This window comes from Hakea prostrata, chromosome 9 (assembly GCF_041222555.1).
Source record: "Hakea prostrata isolate BN-2017 chromosome 9, UWA_Hpros_2, whole genome shotgun sequence".
NCBI lineage: Eukaryota > Viridiplantae > Streptophyta > Magnoliopsida > Proteales > Proteaceae > Hakea > Hakea prostrata.
Window position 1 is genome coordinate 7,289,900 of NC_142608.1, and position 18,363 is coordinate 7,308,262.

At 35.7% G+C, this 18,363-nt stretch overlaps 1 protein-coding gene and 1 non-coding gene across 3 annotated transcripts; both read left to right on the top strand.

Moving 5' to 3' along the window:
* The first annotated feature begins 6,760 nt into the window (after positions 1–6,760).
* On the top strand, positions 6,761–11,674 carry LOC149004398 (putative amidase At4g34880). 2 transcript variants are annotated; one of them, XM_089169468.1, is made up of 6 exons: positions 6,761–7,346; positions 8,756–8,970; positions 9,675–9,917; positions 10,266–10,464; positions 11,088–11,255; positions 11,350–11,442. In XM_089169468.1, the coding sequence occupies exons 1-6, from the start codon at positions 6,816–6,818 to the stop codon at positions 11,353–11,355; spliced, it is 1,362 nt and encodes a 453-aa protein (XP_089025594.1). In that variant the 5' UTR covers positions 6,761–6,815; the 3' UTR covers positions 11,356–11,442. The 2 variants fall into 2 exon arrangements, with proteins under 2 accessions (XP_089025594.1, XP_089025593.1); XM_089169467.1 differs by having other exon boundaries at positions 11,088–11,674.
* A 383-nt stretch (positions 11,675–12,057) lies between these two features.
* Positions 12,058–12,129, top strand: TRNAP-UGG (transfer RNA proline (anticodon UGG)). The gene has a single exon. It is a non-coding gene; the product is annotated as a tRNA-Pro (tRNA).
* Positions 12,130–18,363: the final 6,234 nt, after the last annotated feature.

The window sequence follows — 18,363 nt, forward strand, 5'->3', positions numbered from 1 at the left end:
ATTATTCTGTGGATGTGCTTCGGTATAGTAGTGGTGTTTGCGACCTTCTTGTGTAATAGGATAAGATCAATGAGGTCTTCTTGTAAGGGTGTCAATTGCGTATCGAAACTATTTAACCGTACCGAACCGTGCCATCTAAAACCGCATCGTACCGTACCGTTCAAAACTCGGTACGGTACGTACCAAAACCAAATTTCTTCGGTACGATTCGGTTTTAGATACTCATACCGTCGGTACGTAACAAAACCGTACCGAATTGGTACCGTACCAAATTCCCTATTTCAAATTTTTGGTTCATCATTCACTCATCTTCTTAGATTTACTTGTTTTGTCCCTATCAATTAGATTTATTTGTTTTATCTATGTTAATTTCAAATTATATTGATTGGTTGATCACAATTTCATTAGGATCGTAATAAACTAATAACAAAAGTGGCATAAATTCATTCGTATCAAAATTGCACTACATTAGATATCATGTTTAAACCGTTTTCCCATACTGATTTAATATTGAAACCGCACGCACCATTTAAATTGCATGATGACTGTTCGTTTTTCGGTATTCAAAGTTGGTACCGTATCGAATTACCGAAACCGTACCGATTGACACCCTTATCTTCTTGGATTCAAATCTATCTTTTGATACCTTCTCCCACCGACTTTCCATGCCCTAGGTCTAACACTTAGTCCTTGTGATCGATTCACGATAAATAAAAGACTTGACCCTTTTCGTATCAAATTCATGAGTATTTCTTCTTTATACATTGCTTGGAAGAAGAAGTTTTCTCGTGGCTAAGAAATTACAAAAAATAATATAATGCAAATAAAATATTTTCCCTTCAAAAGTTTGAGTAGGGATGGAGGAATGAAGAAAATAAAGTGACTTTCTCCATCAAATAAATCGTGAGAATTATTTAAATGACATATTTATAGATGTATTTAAAACATTTTATTATGTATTTAGAACTTCTTGGATTTTATTTTCAATAATCTTGTTTAGTATTTGTTGGACTTTTCATGTGATTTATTGTGAGTTTCATTCAAGAAAGAGAGTCAAGATTTTTGGGCTAAGATCTAAAGAAATATTTGACTTAATTTGGCCTCTTATTTATATATATATTATGTAAATTTATACAACTCAACTATATTCTTATGGTAATTTTTATATATAATTTAAGTATATGAGGAGACTTTGTCCTTGAACCCTAATTTTTTTTGTTTGGTTAGACTCCTCTATTTGATCTTGAAACAAGGGATGAATAAAAAAAACCTTATCATCAACTATGGTTGATCAATTTTCTTCTTATACATTGCTTGAAAGAAGAGGTTTCTCGTGGCTAAAAAATTGTAAAAAATAATGTAATGAAAATAAATTATTTTCCTTTCAAAAGTTTGAGTAGGGATGGAGCAATGAAGAAAATAAAGTAACTTTCTCTATCAAACAAAGTCCATTAATAATTGTAAGAATTATTTAAATTACATATTTATAGATGTATTTAGCACTTCTTAGACTTTGTTTTCAATAATCTTGTTCAATATTTGTTGGACTTTTCATATGGGAGTTATTGTTAGTTTTATTCAAGAAAGAGAGTCAAGATTTTTGGGCTATGTTCTTATGGTAGCTTTTATATATAATTTAGAGCAAATTGCACCGGTACCTAAAGATGGAGACTTTAAAGCATGAACACCCTACTTTATATTTAAAAAACACAGACACCCCAATTTATAAAACACATTAATCCATTATGTTAGTGAAACAATTAATCCTTTATTTATTTTTCTTTAATTCCAAAAATATCCTTACCAAAATCTGAGGAGAAAAAAAAAAAGTTAAAAGTCCAAAACAATATTTTCATCAAATAATCTTTGTAGGCAGAACTCAGAAGAATGTCTTTTCTTTTTTGATAAATGAAAATAACATTTATTAGAAGAGTATAATAGTATTTACGATAATATAACTAATTATTCTAACAGAATAGGACCTATGGGCTTTTTAAACATAAATGGGGTGTCATTGTTTTAAGCCTCTATTTTGAGGTGTTAGTGCAATTTTTAAATATATCACGAGACTTCGTCCTTAAACCCTGAACCCTAATTTTTTTTGTTTGTTTTGTAACACTCCTCTATTTAATCTTGAAACAAGAGATAAAAACAAAAACCTTAGCATCAACTATGGTTGATCAATTTTTATTTGTTAAATGATGAAGATAAGATCTTAAGTCAAGAGTATTGATTAGAAGTTACCCACATAGGTGTCACACATGAACCATGTTGGTCAAAACTGAAGAACTACACATAATTAAACAAGATTAAGATCTTTGTTAACTTTGTAAAGCAAGATTAATACCAACCTAATCAGATAATCTATTTTGTTGGTTAGGAATAATGCTTCCAAGGGCACTAGGTTGAGGTGGTGAACTAACAGTGGTTAGGGCTTTGGTCCCTTTCCTCTCTCACCAGTCTTCTTGGTAGATCCTCTCTCACCAGTCTATTTAATCTTTAGCTCAAGCTAGTTAAGGGGTTAAACATCATGCCACCTAAGCTTGGAACCTAGCTATTTATTAAACTATTCAATAAGATAATTATAAGAGTTGATTTTATGAGATTTTTTTTTTTTTTTTTTGCCAAACACAGAAAAAAAAAATTCATTAAGAGAAACAAGTTTGGAGAAATCCTCCCAGTAGGAACAGAGTACGAATGATCAAGACATCGTGGTGGCTGCATCCACCAAACTTTAGACATACCCAAATAACGAGATTCATTATTGAATGGGATGGGACGTTCTGAAATTCTTCTCCTTTCATTTCCAACAAAAATAAGGAATGAAAGAAAATGAAAGAATGTTCTTTTTTCTATTTATTAACATTGATAAATGTCTCATCCTGATTACAGCTTTATACATAACTGAAAATTAAATGTTATCATTGAATAAATACCCTGGGGTTGAATGCTTTTTTTGTTTGAATTTGATAGAAAGGAGGAAGATTTTTGCATGCAATTTCAACTACTTGATGTGCTAAAACTAAATCAAGAAATCACAAATAGAAATTGAAGACAAATCAGATGAACACAGATATTTAACATGTTTATACACCATGAACACGGGTGAAGTAAAATTTTCTCTGTGTAAGAAGAACATTATAATGGAGACCCCGCAACCAATCATCAAAGCAACGTTAAAAAAAACTCACCCGTAATCCTAAGACAAAAATCTCAAATCTCAAATCTCACAATGGCTCAATAAGATAATTTAATTGAGTAAACAAATCCATCCATCTAATTGGATGGTGTTGTACCATGGGGACATAGCTCCCACATCCTCACCACAAAACGAGATCAGTGATGGGCTCCAAGTTATTTACATTCATCACATATCTCACGAATTGGATCATTCAGATCGCCTACCAAAAGCGTTGTGGGGGGGGGGGGGGACAGGACAATGATTTATTTCTCCATTTTCTCAATATATTGGTCTATTTCTTTACATCTGTCACCCATTTTTTAAGAATCCATTTTAATCCCATCAAAGTATGTCTTTTTTTGGTAAAGAAAAGGGAAGGGGGGGGCAATAGATGGCATGGCGCCCTGGCCCCCCTAGGCAATGTTCGTACTTTCAGGTCAGGTCCATAGCATTTGAAGGCTGTAAACTACCAAGACAACAACTGATCTTGTTAGCGTTGCTCCACCGGAGGCCTAGTATAATCCACATAAGCTGGTACTACCCATGCCCTGGCTGAGGAGCACACAATTGCCCAATGTAAGAAACAAATGTAAGAGTGAGTTTGGGACCACTAGACCACTGCCGCCGATGGTCCATTAAAGTATGTCAAAAAAGAATCTTTCTTTAAAACATTTGAAAAAAAATAATCCTAGCATGTAAGTTGTTTTTGTTGAAAAAAATGTACATAAGATATGAATGTATATAAGGTGTGCGATCTTTCTTCAAAACCAACTACAAGATTCAAAGCACACATTATATACATAGATATCTTATGTAGATTTTTGTTCAACAAAAGCAACTTCCATATTTGGATTAAAAATTTTCAAATTCAATCAAAACTAATTAGAACTTGCAAAAGTCAATAAATACAATTAAAATCAAATAAAAAATAAGAACATTGTTAAAAGATGATGGAAGGGGAAAGAGACTTCATAAGGTAGATAATATTATAAAGGGTAAATATCACACCTCCCCCAGATGGACAAACACCACCCCCTAGGGAAAACTACCTCCCCTCACCAGCAAACAACAAACACCTCCCCCATCCCGAAGTTAAATTAACTTTATCGTAAATATTTCAAAACCCCAAACACCGGCCAAAAATAATAAAAACCGAAATCGAATCATCCAACGAGAAAAACTAAAACCACAATTAAAATAATGTTAAAAACCAAAATAACATAATAAAACCCAAATTATCTTTAATTATTAAAAGCCAACATACATTTTTTTAATTGCATTTAAATACTGATAGTAGACGCGTTTTTAATTGTTTCATCAAATTAAAAAAAAAAAAGTATGTTGGGCTTAATAATTAAAGATAATTTGATTTTTAACTATGGTGTTTGGTTTATGATAATTATTTTAATTGAGGGTAATTTAGAATTAATTGTTAGGGTGATCGGAATTTAGGGTTTAAAATAAAAAATATTTTTAGCCAAGGGTAGTTTGGGGTTTTAGAAAATATTTAACAAAAGTTAAATTACCGGAAAGTTAATGGGGGGAGGTGTTTGATATATTTGCTAGGTAAGAGGGGAGGTAAGTGATATTATCCAACTAAGAGGGGGTGTAAGTGCTATTTGTCTAGCTAAGAGGGGAGGTAAGTGATATTTACCCTATTATAAATGAAGCTAATGTTGATGTAGTGGTATAGTTGTCTTAATCAAATCTCTTGTTTCATATTTGATAACGTTTATGGATTATTTTTCCTTGATAAATTATTATTACCAGAGAAGGTGGTGATCAATAAACACATGAACACGTGAAGACATGCATCTCCATTATTCTCTTCCTTTCTTTAAATAATCCTTCTACGGATCTATAATACAATTGACTTATTTGTCGTGTTAATCATAATTCTTTATACTAATTTTATGCTTAGAAATCTTAAGTTATCTACTTTGATTAGTGATTAATTAGAATGGCTAAACATTACAAACATTAATTTTTTTTTCCATCAATTAATGCTGAGCCATTCTTTTACAGGTTAGAAACTAGAATGTCTATTTGAGAACTCTGTCAGATAGGCTTATATGGGCTTTAGCTTTTGCAACCCATTTCTTCTGTGAGTAAACATATATGAATATCAAAACCCTAAGTTCTAACCCAATCATGGCTGCTTATTGTGGAGTTAGATTCAAAAGATTTGATATTTTGATTCAACATTTCTTTTATACTTGTTCCGGTTTTAGGTACTCATATCGTCGGTATGTACCGAAACCGTAGCAAATTGGTATCATACCAAATTAAAGGATATAAATGTAATTTTATAATAGAACACTTTATCTTTATCCTATCCCTAATTCTTTGTTTCCATGTTTCAATTTCATCCTTTGCTCCTCTCCTTTGTTTTATTTGATTTGTCTTTATTAATTAGATATATTTGTTTTGTCTCTGTTAATATTATATTATATCGATTGTTTGATTGCAATTTCATGAGGATCTAAATAAACTAATAATAAAAGTGGTATGAGTTCGTTCATACCAAAAGTGCATCGCACTAGATACGGTGTTTAACCGTTTTCCCGCACCAATTTAATACCGAAACCGTATAGTACCATATTATACAATATAGTACGATTTTGGTTTTCGGTACTCAAAGTTGGTACCATGCCGAAACCGTATCGATTGATACCCTTACATGCATAAGCCTCAAATTTTATGTTCTAACCAAATTTATGTTGTTTTTTTCTTTTCTTCATCTTAAATAGGGATTCAAATATACATCCTACGACAAGATAAAAGAAACTAGTTTGAATCTTCTATTCACTGATGTAAAAATATTATGATTTTCTTACACTCCTTCGTCATGTCTTACTTTTAAATACTGATGACGAAATTAGAGATAGATTTACTTTCTAAATAAACGATGAGATACTTCTAAATATTGATGACGTAAATTAGAAATAGATTTACTTTCTAAATAAACGATGAGAAAAAAAATGTGAAACGAACACCGACCTCTAACCTGTGACATAAAAGAATCTCAACCCGTAACATGGAGAGGGAACAAACCACGTAAAATTCAAATTAAAATATTTAAATTCAAAAGCAAATAGTGCACCATCACTTTTTCAAGGGTTCAACTTCAATGCTAGCGCATTAAATGCACAACACAAGATTTTGATATCGACCCTCTGTCTCACTTTTAATCATGTGAGACGAACGATAGAGATTGAAATCTTGACTTTAATGGTTGGCAGTAGGTGCAGCGTGGCATTCAAATCTGCACCGTTTCAAACGAGTCCGGATCCTCATCCCATCGGGGGAGCACATCGACAGCTTCCCAACCACACAAATATGTGGGGCCCACAGGTGGAAAACACTTTTTTTAATGGGAAAAATTTTCAAATTTTCACCTGTGGGCCCCACGTGTTTGTGTGGTTGGGAAGCGGTCGGCGAACAGTCTATGCTCCCCGGACGGGGGCGAGGGGGCGAGGATCCGGACTCGTTTCAAACCCGGTAGCATAGAAATTCGAATCTTCCTGTACGTCGTAGTGGTCGTACCACACGGCCACACTAGCTTTATAAGCCAAAATCCAAATGCCAGAAAAAGGTCCTCGAAATCACCTGAACACTCCAAAGCACACTCACCATGCTTTCCACTCACCACTCAATTCCCTTCTTCCTTCTTCTCCCCCAAACCCTAGTTATCCTACTTCTTTCAACTTCCTCTGCTTTTCCCATCAAAGAAGCCACAATTCAAGACCTCCAATTAGCTTTCAAGAACAACTCATTAACTTCAAGAAAGTTAGTTCAGTTCTACCTCCATCAGATTCACAACCTCAACCCTCTTCTTCGAGGGGTTATCGAAGTAAACCCTGATGCGCTAAATGAGGCTGATAAGGCTGACAGACAACGGAAAGCGAAGTTGCAGAAAGGGTTACCAGCGCTGCATGGAATTCCGGTACTTCTCAAGGACAATATAGCAAGTAAGGACAAGCTTAACACCACTGCCGGATCGTACGCGCTGCTGGGATCGGTGGTTCCACGCGATGCCGGCGTTGTGAACAAACTGAGAAAATCTGGGGCAATCATTTTGGGGAAGGCTAGCCTTACTGAGTGGGCTAATTTTCGTTCTTTCGGTATGCCTAGCGGCTGGAGCGCTCGGGGCGGCCAAGGAAAGGTGAGTCAAAACCTTCTGAAGTACTTCATTTCACTGAATCAATTACTGGTCTAATCTCTTCATCACAAGAAACAAGCTGAACAAATGTGTCTGGCTATAAAAGGAACTGAAATGGAGGTTATACCCATTCAAGCAGTAGTCTAAGGAGTGATTAAAATAAAATTAAAGCTGTATTAAATTTATAAGAATACCCATTAAATCTGAAATGGATAAAGTTTGACTTTAGTTTAAGGTGTTTTCTTTATTAGTTTTAGTTGAACTTAACTACCCCCCAAATATTTAAAAAAAAAGAGCAGCTAGTGAGAGAAGTGAGGAGTATACCATCAAGTGTGTTTGTATAGGGTTTACCAATGCAATTGCTTTGTGATATGAGGCTTGTCCCGGTTTGGGACATGCTTAATTTCATTTGTGAACGAAACTACAGTATATATATAGCTCTTAAAAGTATTCATTTGCTCAATAAATCTGTTGATTCAGAATCATGGGAAGAGCAGATGTTATGACCTAATTTTTATTAGAAAAAACGGGTAATTACCATCCAAATGGTTGGTTTGGTTGTTTTGATTGCATGGTTAGTAAAGTAATTTCTTCCTTTCTAATAACACAATTAATGACCCTTTTATCTTTATGTTATTATCATTATTTTGTGGTTGCTCATACTTGATTTCCTTTTTCAACCATATTATCCTCTTGATGATAATTTAAGGGAAGGGCGTAGTGGGAATTCAAGTTTTATTGGAACTTGAGTCCCCCCCCCTACAATTTGGTAATTCATTTGGAAGAATGTTTGATGGACATGTTATCAACATTATCTTCCATCTATATTAAAATTGAGTCAACTTTGGGGCGTAAAATATATAAAAATTGCCAACCAATGCTAAAACAGGCTAGAACAACTTCAACAAAAGCTCTGATTGGCTTGGGTCAGGTCATGATTCAGACCAAAAAAAGTTATGGCAGCAGTATAAGACTTATCTGTTTGTATGGCAGTTTATATATCATTGAGATACCCTTCTAATAGTTAATATAGGTATATCACCAATATATTTATCATTGGAACAGAAGACAATAGAATTGAATTGTATCAAAGTGATACTCTTTGTAAGGTTTTTAAATGTCATAATTTCTGCTATAGGGGTGAGTGTGTCTTTAACTCCAAGATGAAACAGCTGTCAAATCACATAGGTTGCACTACCAAAAGTGATTACCAAGAGAGTTCAGAGGCTATACTCACTAATTCAGTGGATTGACATGCTACAGCAGGGATGCAAATAGTATAAAAATTTGTTAGAGAAATGAAAGACCACCATGTTTTGAATATTTAATTGTAAAGATCATTAAAGAAGATCCAAAAATTCCTCTTTCCAATCTGTGTTTAGGAATTGAGAACATTTGAATTATGTTTGCAGAATCCCTATCTTCTGTCTGCCGAGCCATGTGGCTCAAGCAGTGGATCTGCTATATCAGTAGCAGCAAATATGGTAGCAGTATCATTGGGGACAGAGACAGATGGTTCAATTCTCTGTCCATCCAGTGCTAATTCAGTTGTTGGAATCAAGCCCACCGTTGGACTCACAAGCCGGGCTGGGGTTATCCCAATCACTCCAAGACAGGATACCGTTGGGTAAGCATTTCAAAGTTCAATCACAGTTGTCATTTAAGTTGAATCATTACAGGAAGTTTTGGCCCCTTCAATTCAATTGACAAGTTTGGGCTTGATTTAGGTATCAATTTTGTGATTAATCTCTGCCCTGTTGGGACCACATTTTCAGGTGCCGTCACATAGTTCTTGAACTTTGTGGAAATTGTAGTAATTTATTGTTTTCCAGAACCAAACCAAACAACAGGTGTTTAGAATCTTAAATTCATTTAAAAACCCCTTAAAATTAGTGTTAGTGCAGAATCAAATATTGAGTGTGTTTCCATTGTTCAGTGTCTTGTTATTTTTACAGGTCAAAACTTATACCCCAATCGGATACAGAAATGGACATGTTCTGAAGTCATTCACCGCTTTAGGGTTTATTTAGTCCCCCTTTTTTTCTTTTTCGTCCCTTTTTTTTTTTTTTGGTTGAGAGGGGTGCTTTAATACTTTACCTCCTCTCACTCACTCTCTATGTTGTTTATGCATTTATTCCTGGTTGTCAAATGATGGCCATGTTTTACAAAAGATTGGTGACACTCCAGTAAGAGCTTTAAAGACAACATCTGCCTTGTATCAGGACTTATGTTGCTTTGTTATCCTAGTGAAAAAGTAGAATGTCAACCAAGCCATCCTTCATATATTTATCATAATCTGATGAAAAGTTTCCACACTTCTGCTTTGGATAGGCCAATCTGCCGGACAGTTTCAGATGCAGTATATGTATTAGATGCAATCGTGGGCTTGGACCAAAATGATGCTGAAGCAACCAAAGAGGCATTGAAGTTCATACCTCGTGGTGGCTACAAACAGTTTTTGAATGCCACTGGGCTCAAAGGGAAGAGACTGGGAATAGTGCGGAATCCGTTCTTTAGATTCTCCAGTGACTCAGTCATCGCTGAAGCTTTTGAGAATCATTTTCACATTTTAAGGTGAGAGTACACATTTCAATCACCTAGTATTTTTCAATCCAAATAATAATGGAGTCTCTTTCTATTACTGAATTCTGTATTTTTTTTGGGTTTAAGTTGGAATTGTCTCAGCTTTGAACCAAATCAGGCATGGATTTGCTGTTGGCTCATGCTCAGTTTGGCTCGAAGTTCATCAATTTTCCATCCCACAATATCACCACTGTATATAGCTATAGGCGGATACAGTAGGATAGTACAACTTTGGGTGACAGTTTATTTTGAATGTCCTGGATTTATGCTTTTCGTCATCTAGTAAATTTGGAACTGATTATCTCATTGTTGTGGATATTTTGGGCTCACCACAAAAAGACAAAGAGGTGCTACTTTGGTAGACAATTTGAGAATAGCTAATGTCGACGTGATACTAGATTACTCCAAAAGTGGAGAGCTAAGAGTAATGTCTGCCGAGTTCAAGCCATCCTTAAATGCCTATCTAGAAGAGCTGATTGCTTCTCCAGTGAGATCTTTGGCTGAAGTCATAGCTTTCAACAATAAATTCTCAGATCTGGTAAGGTCTCTTCTCTTGGCTTTGGTTACTGATTAGTCATACTAGCATGGATCATCAGATAACAAACAGGTCCTGTTGCAAGTGAGCCCTACAGTGTTTTGTATGAGCCATGGGCTTGTTTTTCTAATTTAACAAAGATGGGTACCACTATCCTCTCATATTCAAGCATCATGGATGAAAACAAGAGGTGCTTTTATATTGTGTTCAAAGTTGTTGAATATTTCAGAATTTCCCAGCGATTTCATTAAAACAGAGTGGATTTCTAATGAGAAGTATGAAATCCCGATTCTTCAGAGAATCAGATCAGTTCTATTGAGGACAGGTCGTATTGCTGACCAAGGGAAGTCTTCCGAAGAAGCAAAGCTTCAATGCTCCCCAGGACAACAGAGCCATCATTGTGGGGAGGATTTGTAAAACTTAACATATTCCATTTAAAGCCATAATCATTGCTTTCTTCAGTTTGAAAATTAACGAGTAAGATAAGCATGTTTTCCTCCCTATTACATGGATCTATCCAAGCCCATCAAATCTTCAATGTGGCAAGAAGAGCATTGATCAAATGCCACTGACTGTCAGTTACTTCTGGTTTTTCCTGTTATGGATTTTGCTTCTTTGATGTGCAGGAAATGATAACCGATTATGGCCAAGACATCTTTTTAGAATCTGAGAAAATAAATGATACAGGAAAGGCAGAAAATGCGTCATTGTTCATTATGAAGAGATTGACAAGAGATGGGTTTGAGAAGCTGATGATGAAGAACAAACTGGATGCTTTGGTGGCAGCAGACTCTGTAATATCTGTTGTTCTTGCAATTGGGGGTTTTCCTGGGATTAGTGTTCCAGCAGGGTATGACAAAGGCGTGCCTTTTGGTATTTTCTTTGCAGGCTTGAAGGGTTCTGAGCCCAAGTTGATTGAGATTGCTTATGCATTTGAGCAAGCAACCAAGATCAGGAAACCCCCCATTCTCCAAACTAAGCCATCCCAGTAAGGGTCTGTCTCCTCTCTTTTGAACTTTTCTTATGAATTACAGATTTGTATTATTCTGAGAGCTATTTATTTACAGTTCTGTCTCTGATACATCAGTGCAACCACCAATGTTTCTTAATTAGGTGGTGCATAAAGGTTAAACTAACTACGTGACAGTGGCAAGGGTTTCTTAGTTGGCAATGACTAGCACCTCTTAGTGAAGAGGTCATGGATTCAAGTCTTTGTGTGTGTGTGTGAGAGAGAGAGAGAGAGAGAGAGAGAGAGAGAGAGAGAGGGGGGGGGACACGGTCTCATTTATAAACAAGGGAAGGGGTAAAACGCCTTGACTTTCTACATTTCAGCCGCACATGAGTCTTGCATGCAAATCCTCTCTAGCCAATTGTCTATCCTCCCGTCTTTCCCCCACCCGTCCTTTTCACGACTTAGTATGTGCAAGTACCACGGGCAGGCTTGGTCAGGCCCTCTGTGAAGGTGGGGCTATGGGGTATAACCTCCCTTGGAGAGAGGGTCTAGATCCATATAATTCCTCTGGCAGTTAGAAAACAGAAGAGGCCAACTGCGAATTTCCTGTGTCTAAACCTTCTTGAAACCTAAAGTTATCAACCGGGCATTTGGTCTAGTGGTATGATTCTCGCTTTGGGTGCGAGAGGTCCCGAGTTCAATTCTCGGAATGCCCCGTTTAAGGATTTTACCAACACTCAAATTTTTTTCTTTTTTCTGGAATTTTCAGATGTTTTCCTCCATTCAGATTTCAGAGCTCATAAATACAATTACCTCACGCCAAATTTATTAACTATTTTCATGTAACGTGCAATGACGTAATTGCCCAATCATGTTTCCACTCTTCCCTCAAAAAATAAAATAATAATAATGCAGTCTGGTTTACATTTTGTTGGGAACTGAAAGCCCATAATCAAGCCCAAGTACACACCGATATGGGCTTAGTAGTCTTAAGTCCAATCTGCGGTCCTAGCTTCTGGGGGAGAGGTCAAGGCATGATCGTAAAATAATCCGAGATTAAGGGTAATTTAGGAATTATAAAATTATTTAATCCTTCTTTTGGTAGAATTGTTAAATTATTTCACAATGATTTAACAGAGTATGTTAATGGAATATACTATTGTACATACTTAAGATACATTTAAGGTATCATTGCCAATTTGGTATAGTTTTGAGGGACTGTGACATTGGTCAATATCGATAACCTAAGTTTTGTCGCTCTGCAACATCTCCAAGTCGTGGAAAGCTTGAGGTGGAGAGGCTCGCCTGAATCTGCGTAGTCTCTCCGCCTCCCCTGTTTCTCTTCCATTCCTCCGATCTCCCCTGCTTCTCTTCTACTCCTCCGATCTCCTCTTGGTCTCTCATCTCCTCTCCACCTCCTGCCCCTGTTTCACTCTTCCGTATCCTTTTCCACCTCTCCGTCTCTGATCTCCTCTTCCGCCTCCCGCCTCTCCGCCTCCCGCCTCCCGCCTCTTTGTCACCTCACATCTCCGGTCTCCGCTCCCGCCTCCTGCCTTTCCGATCTCTTCCACCCCAAGTCTTTCCGTCTCCGATCTCCGCCTCCCGCCTGCCTCCCGCCTCTTCGTCATCTCACGTCTCCGGTCTCCGCTCCCGCCTCCTGCCTTTCCGATCTCTTCCACCCCAAGTCTTTCCATCTCCGATCTCCGCCTTTCTCCCCTTGACAACTTTGGTTGCGTCGTTGGTGCCTCCGTCTCCTCGGGCGTTTTCTGCGGCGCTTGCCCTCCGATCTCTTTCCTCCTCTTTCGCCTCTTGTGTCCACCGATCTCTGTGGCGTGTTGCTCCTTCGGGTCCGCCTCTTGGGCGTGTTTTTGTCCCTTGTGGGGACACTTTATCGGGTTTTGTTTTTTTACGGCTCGCTTTCTCTCCGGTGGTTGGCAGCACTTTTTTTTCTTCTTTATCCCTTTCTTCAATCAAAATTTTAAAATAACAAATAATTTCTTTGGTTGTAGCGATCGTTGGTGCACACCGCCAAGAAACTCCAAATCGGGATACAAGTTTTTCTGCGGCAAGCTTGAACACCTTTACGGCAGCGCTGGATGGTAGGTCTGACCCTCCTCCGCACTTTTGATGTTACCACTGCGACAACCAAACGACTTTTGTGTCCGCCCTTGAGGCGTGTTGTGTGTCTGTGTCCGCCCTTGTGGCGTGTTGAAAGTCCGCCTTTGAGGCGTGTATTTTGTTCCCCTATGTGGGTGCCCATGCTTATTTGGTGCTGCTTTATTTCTAAGGGTATATTGGGCTTGACCCCATCCCATTGAACAACTCTGGTGATGCCCTCCTATTGCATGTATGAAATCCCGAAAAATCGTTCAAGAATGGCAGTGTCTTCCAAGTTCCAGCCTCTTCTTTGGGAGTTTGTGAACCTTGTGTTTTCATGCACGGTAGAGGTGATCAATCAAACTCTTCTTTAACTTTTCTTTCTTTAACTGAATGAAGTAGACAGGGTTGGCTGAGAACGTGAATGGGAAAAAAAAACATTTGTCAATTATTTTGAAATGCCTCTAACAAATTTCAAGATTTTCAAAAATAAACAATAAACTGAAATCCATATTGAAATATTTTGCTGCTACCATAGTATACTATCCAGCTTGGATTAAAGAGAAAATTTTTAAAAATAGAATACCAACCCATGAATAACCTAAGAAGGTAATTACCAACCCATGTATTTAATTTAATTGGACACGTGCAATGATGAAAAGAAATGAAAATTCCTACCATGAATGAAATCTTTCTAGTATAAACGTAATCCTTTTTAAATATATCAAAATCTAAAAAGATACTTCCAAAATTATAGATAAAAATGTTATTCCATTTGAGCATGTATTTATTGAAAATCTTGGGAAGTTTATATTAATTGCGACGCGTAGTCCACACTCTTTTCCCACGACTAGAAAAGAGTTCAGTTGAAAATTGAAAATTTTATAGTCATTGTGTATGAACAATTCAAACTATGAATACCCCAACTTAGACTTGACAAATTCTAATACTTTTAAATGAAAATCTAATGAATTACATGTTGAAGCAAGGAAGAAAAATAGAGATGTTGGAACCTAACTTGTTTTATATGATATTTAAATCAATGCTATTGTCATGAGAAAATAATATTAGTTGAGACACTAAATAAAAAAAATTAGCATGTTTTTGTTCCTAGTCAATTTTGGAGGACCACTTGATAAAAAGAAATAGTCATCAAATGGTGTCCCCTCCTCCTTATCCATTCTTATAATCTTTCAAAATTACATGATGGATGACCAGAATTAAATGTTAATCAATGCTTATAATATTTTATGTGATTAGTTAATAAGACTAATATAAGTCATCTTCATCTACTCTAGCAGCTTCAATTAAATTAGTTAAGAGCTACAAATGTGATGCATGAGGACTTTATATCTTTAATAAATTTGGACGAAATTTCGGTGCTACTTAGGTAGCAGAGGTGTTACTGTTTCCCTTCTAGCAGGAAAGTAAATGGAATCCAACTTAGAAGTATTAAAGAATTCCATGTCATTGGTTGTTGACAATTAAGGTAGGTTTTAAAAAAGAAAGTTGTTGATAATGTAGCAATACATTTCAATTTTTCATGAGACACCAATAATATTATGATTCGAAACATAGGACAAATTACATATAGACCCTTTGGATCTACAACCAATTATATTTATTATTCTTGAAAATAAATCAATTACAAATGCCTCCTTATTGTTAAGTAGTAAAACTAAATGATGATATGAACAATAAAGGGGCAATTTAAGGGGTATATATATATGTGTGTGTGTGTGTGTGTGTGTGTGTGTGTGTGTGTGTGTGTGTGTGTGTGTGTGTGTGTGTGTGTGTGTGTGTGTGTTGAACCGGAGAGTGAAGATCATCTTTTTTGGTCATCTTCGATCTTGGCGACAATTTGGATTCGTCTTCTATTTTTAAATGCGTTTAATCGTGCTTTTTTGCCGCATGGCATGAAGAAGTCCAGTGGATTCAAAATCACTTTCAGAGGACTTCCTTGATGCAGGAGGTCCTAAAATTTAGCTTCACTGCTGCAATTTATAGAATATGGGCGCGAAACAATGCCATCTTTTGGAATGAGTGCACAAATATCTCGTTGCTTCTCTAGTTAATCATTCAGATATTTGTGGAAGGTTCTCATCACCATGTTGTTGTGTGGAAGATAACCCAATCCACCGGGAATTCTTCAGCCGGTGGAACATTATGGTAATATATTATCATACATAGGAACGTCCATTAATTTGGCCCAAACCACCAGGGGGTGGGTCACAATCAATTGTGATGGCTCCCTTACTGGGGAGCATGGCGCTATGGTACCATAGCACGGAATAGTTATGGACAGGTGTTGTTTGCATTTGTTAGAGGGTGTGTGGCAAACAGTGTTTTAAAGATGGAATTAAAAGTTATTTCAAGTAGATTTATTTGCAGCAAAACGTGGCGGTTATGACCAAGTTGAAATTCGTAGTGACTGGCTCCAAGCAATAAACTTCATTAATGAATTACTTATCATCCCATGGCAAATGCAGGATTTGCTGGAAGAGACTTGGTCCTTATGCGATTCTTTCCGACGATACCAATTTGTACATCACTTGCAAGAGGTTAATGCCACTGCAGACTTCCTAGCAGGGCATGTGGATACAGAGATCGAAATTGCATATTTGGTTTCTTATTTGCCTGACGAACTCAGTGCAATCACTGAGGCTGATCGGAATGGGCGTATTTATTTTCATCGTTAGTTTTTCTTTCTAAATATATACTAGTTTTTTTTAATTATATTAATATAAAAACGACTATTTATTGAAAACAAGATCGACAAAGAAGGTTTTGGATTAACTTCCATTTTTCCACACTTCCTTTCCTTTTCCCATATCCTAGGCCTATGAGCCTTCCATCCTCATGACTAGTTTAATGATGACCAAAAAAAGTTTGGTGGATTAAGGGATTCTTTCTTCACTATAAATAAAAAATCATGGATACCATGTGGATTTCAAAACAAATGAAAAGTAGGGTTCTAATATTTAATGGACAGAGTAGCCTAATGTGTTTTCATATCTGCATTTGTTCTTGGGAATTACCTTCTTAGGCAATATTTTAATTATGTATTATTGTTTTTAGATGAAGAGTTCTAGATCAATATTACTTTAATGGGCAACAAGGTACATACCACCTCATAGAATCTTTTTTTATACATAATTTTCTGTTTTGCTGAATAATTTGGAGTTTCATTGTCAAAAGCTTCACCTTTTCTTCTTCTTTCATTTTTGTTTTATTTTATTAGAAACAATATTCTAAATTAAACAAATGACACAGAACAACATACCAATAAAATACGATAAAATATATATTATCTTCTATGTGAGGATAGTAAAATTCTTTCATTCTACCAAGAAAGAGACATATATGAGATCATGCAAACATTCAAAAAATATATAGCAAATTAAACTTGCACCTCAAAATGGAGGTCTTAAAGCACTAAAACCCAACTTTATGTTTAAAAAGCACAGAGAACTCAAAATTGGATTTTCATTGGATATATTTGTCCAATTTATCAATGAAAATCTTTCAGACACTATTTATTATAAAGATATTTTTGAAAGTGATTTAATTATTTTTAATGATAAATTTGACAAATATATTCAATGAAAATCCAATTTTGAAATTTTTGTGCTTTTAAACGTAAATTAAAGTGTCATGTTTTAAGGCCTCCATTTTGAAATGATGATTTGCTCAAAAATATATTGTTATTATGATTTATGAAAATACATTTGTCATTCCTTTCCCCAATTTCCTAGTTCTGAAAACATCTTTTTCACCTTATTATCCATAGTATTCTTTAATCATAAACTGTTTGAAAAATATAACATAGACGAAAAATCCTATGATGTCAAAAAGACATCATAAAAGCAGATATTTTAGATAAGAAGAGATGTAAAGATAGACGAGGAAAGAATCCAATGAAATGGTGTTTTGGAAGAAAAGCAACAATGACATTCAATGAGAGCTTTCATGGTGTTTTGGAAGTGAAGGAACAATGACTCTCAATGAGAGCTTTTGTTTAATCCAAATTCGAATGAGTTCAAGAAGAAAACAAAAAAGCATTCAATGTGCATAAGGATAGGAAAGGGAAAAATATGTACCTAAAATGCATACAAAAATCATATCTGGTTTGTCACTCTTCTTATGTCATCAATTATAAATTGGAGAAATTTCAACCAGTTGTTAGAAAATAGTTTTGTCACCATCTTAGGGTCTTAATTACTTTCATTACACTTGGTGAAAAAAAAATCTCTCTTACTATTCTTTGATGAGTTGATGTCCATAGCCGATATTTGATTCAAGATCATGATCTCATGAAAATTTACAAAAATGTATATCATGCGTTACTACATTCATTTCCTATGAAATCTATTCAGGGGCGGAGTCAAAATTCAATAATGGGAGAAAGGATAGATAATGAGATTCTAGATCATCTCCCCATTAAGAGAGCACTAATGTTTTTTCACCACACATTGTATAGGCCCATGTGGAACCCATTAAAGATCTCACCTTTGAATTATATTATCATGTTTAGACAGGGCTCTCATTGAGTAAAAATAATGACATTGTTACCCTTACAAAAAATATAAGTAAATTATTTACCTTTGATATATTAAGTACACTTTTTTTCTATGGCTTTACTCATATTGTAGTCGTAGTATTTTTATTTCTTTCTATCGTACATTTAGAAAGGAAGATCAACTTTCTCAGTGTTGAAACATGCGCCAACTATATTTGAATGTGTGATAAAAAGATACCAAAATCATTTAGAACAAATGTACAACCATATAGAAAAACACTAGCAAAGCACACTTAAGGGATTTAATATGACTTGATAAAATTGCCTACATCTA

Coding starts and splice junctions, on each gene's coding strand:
- LOC149004398 (XM_089169467.1), top strand. CDS start 6,816: ATGCTTTCCACTCACCACTCAATTCCCTTCTTCCTTCTTCTCCCCCAA. Junction 7,347..8,755: donor CTCGGGGCGGCCAAGGAAAG/GTGAGTCAAAAC, acceptor TTATGTTTGCAG/AATCCCTATCTTCTGTCTGC. Junction 10,465..11,087: donor ACAATAAATTCTCAGATCTG/GTAAGGTCTCTT, acceptor TTTGATGTGCAG/GAAATGATAACCGATTATGG.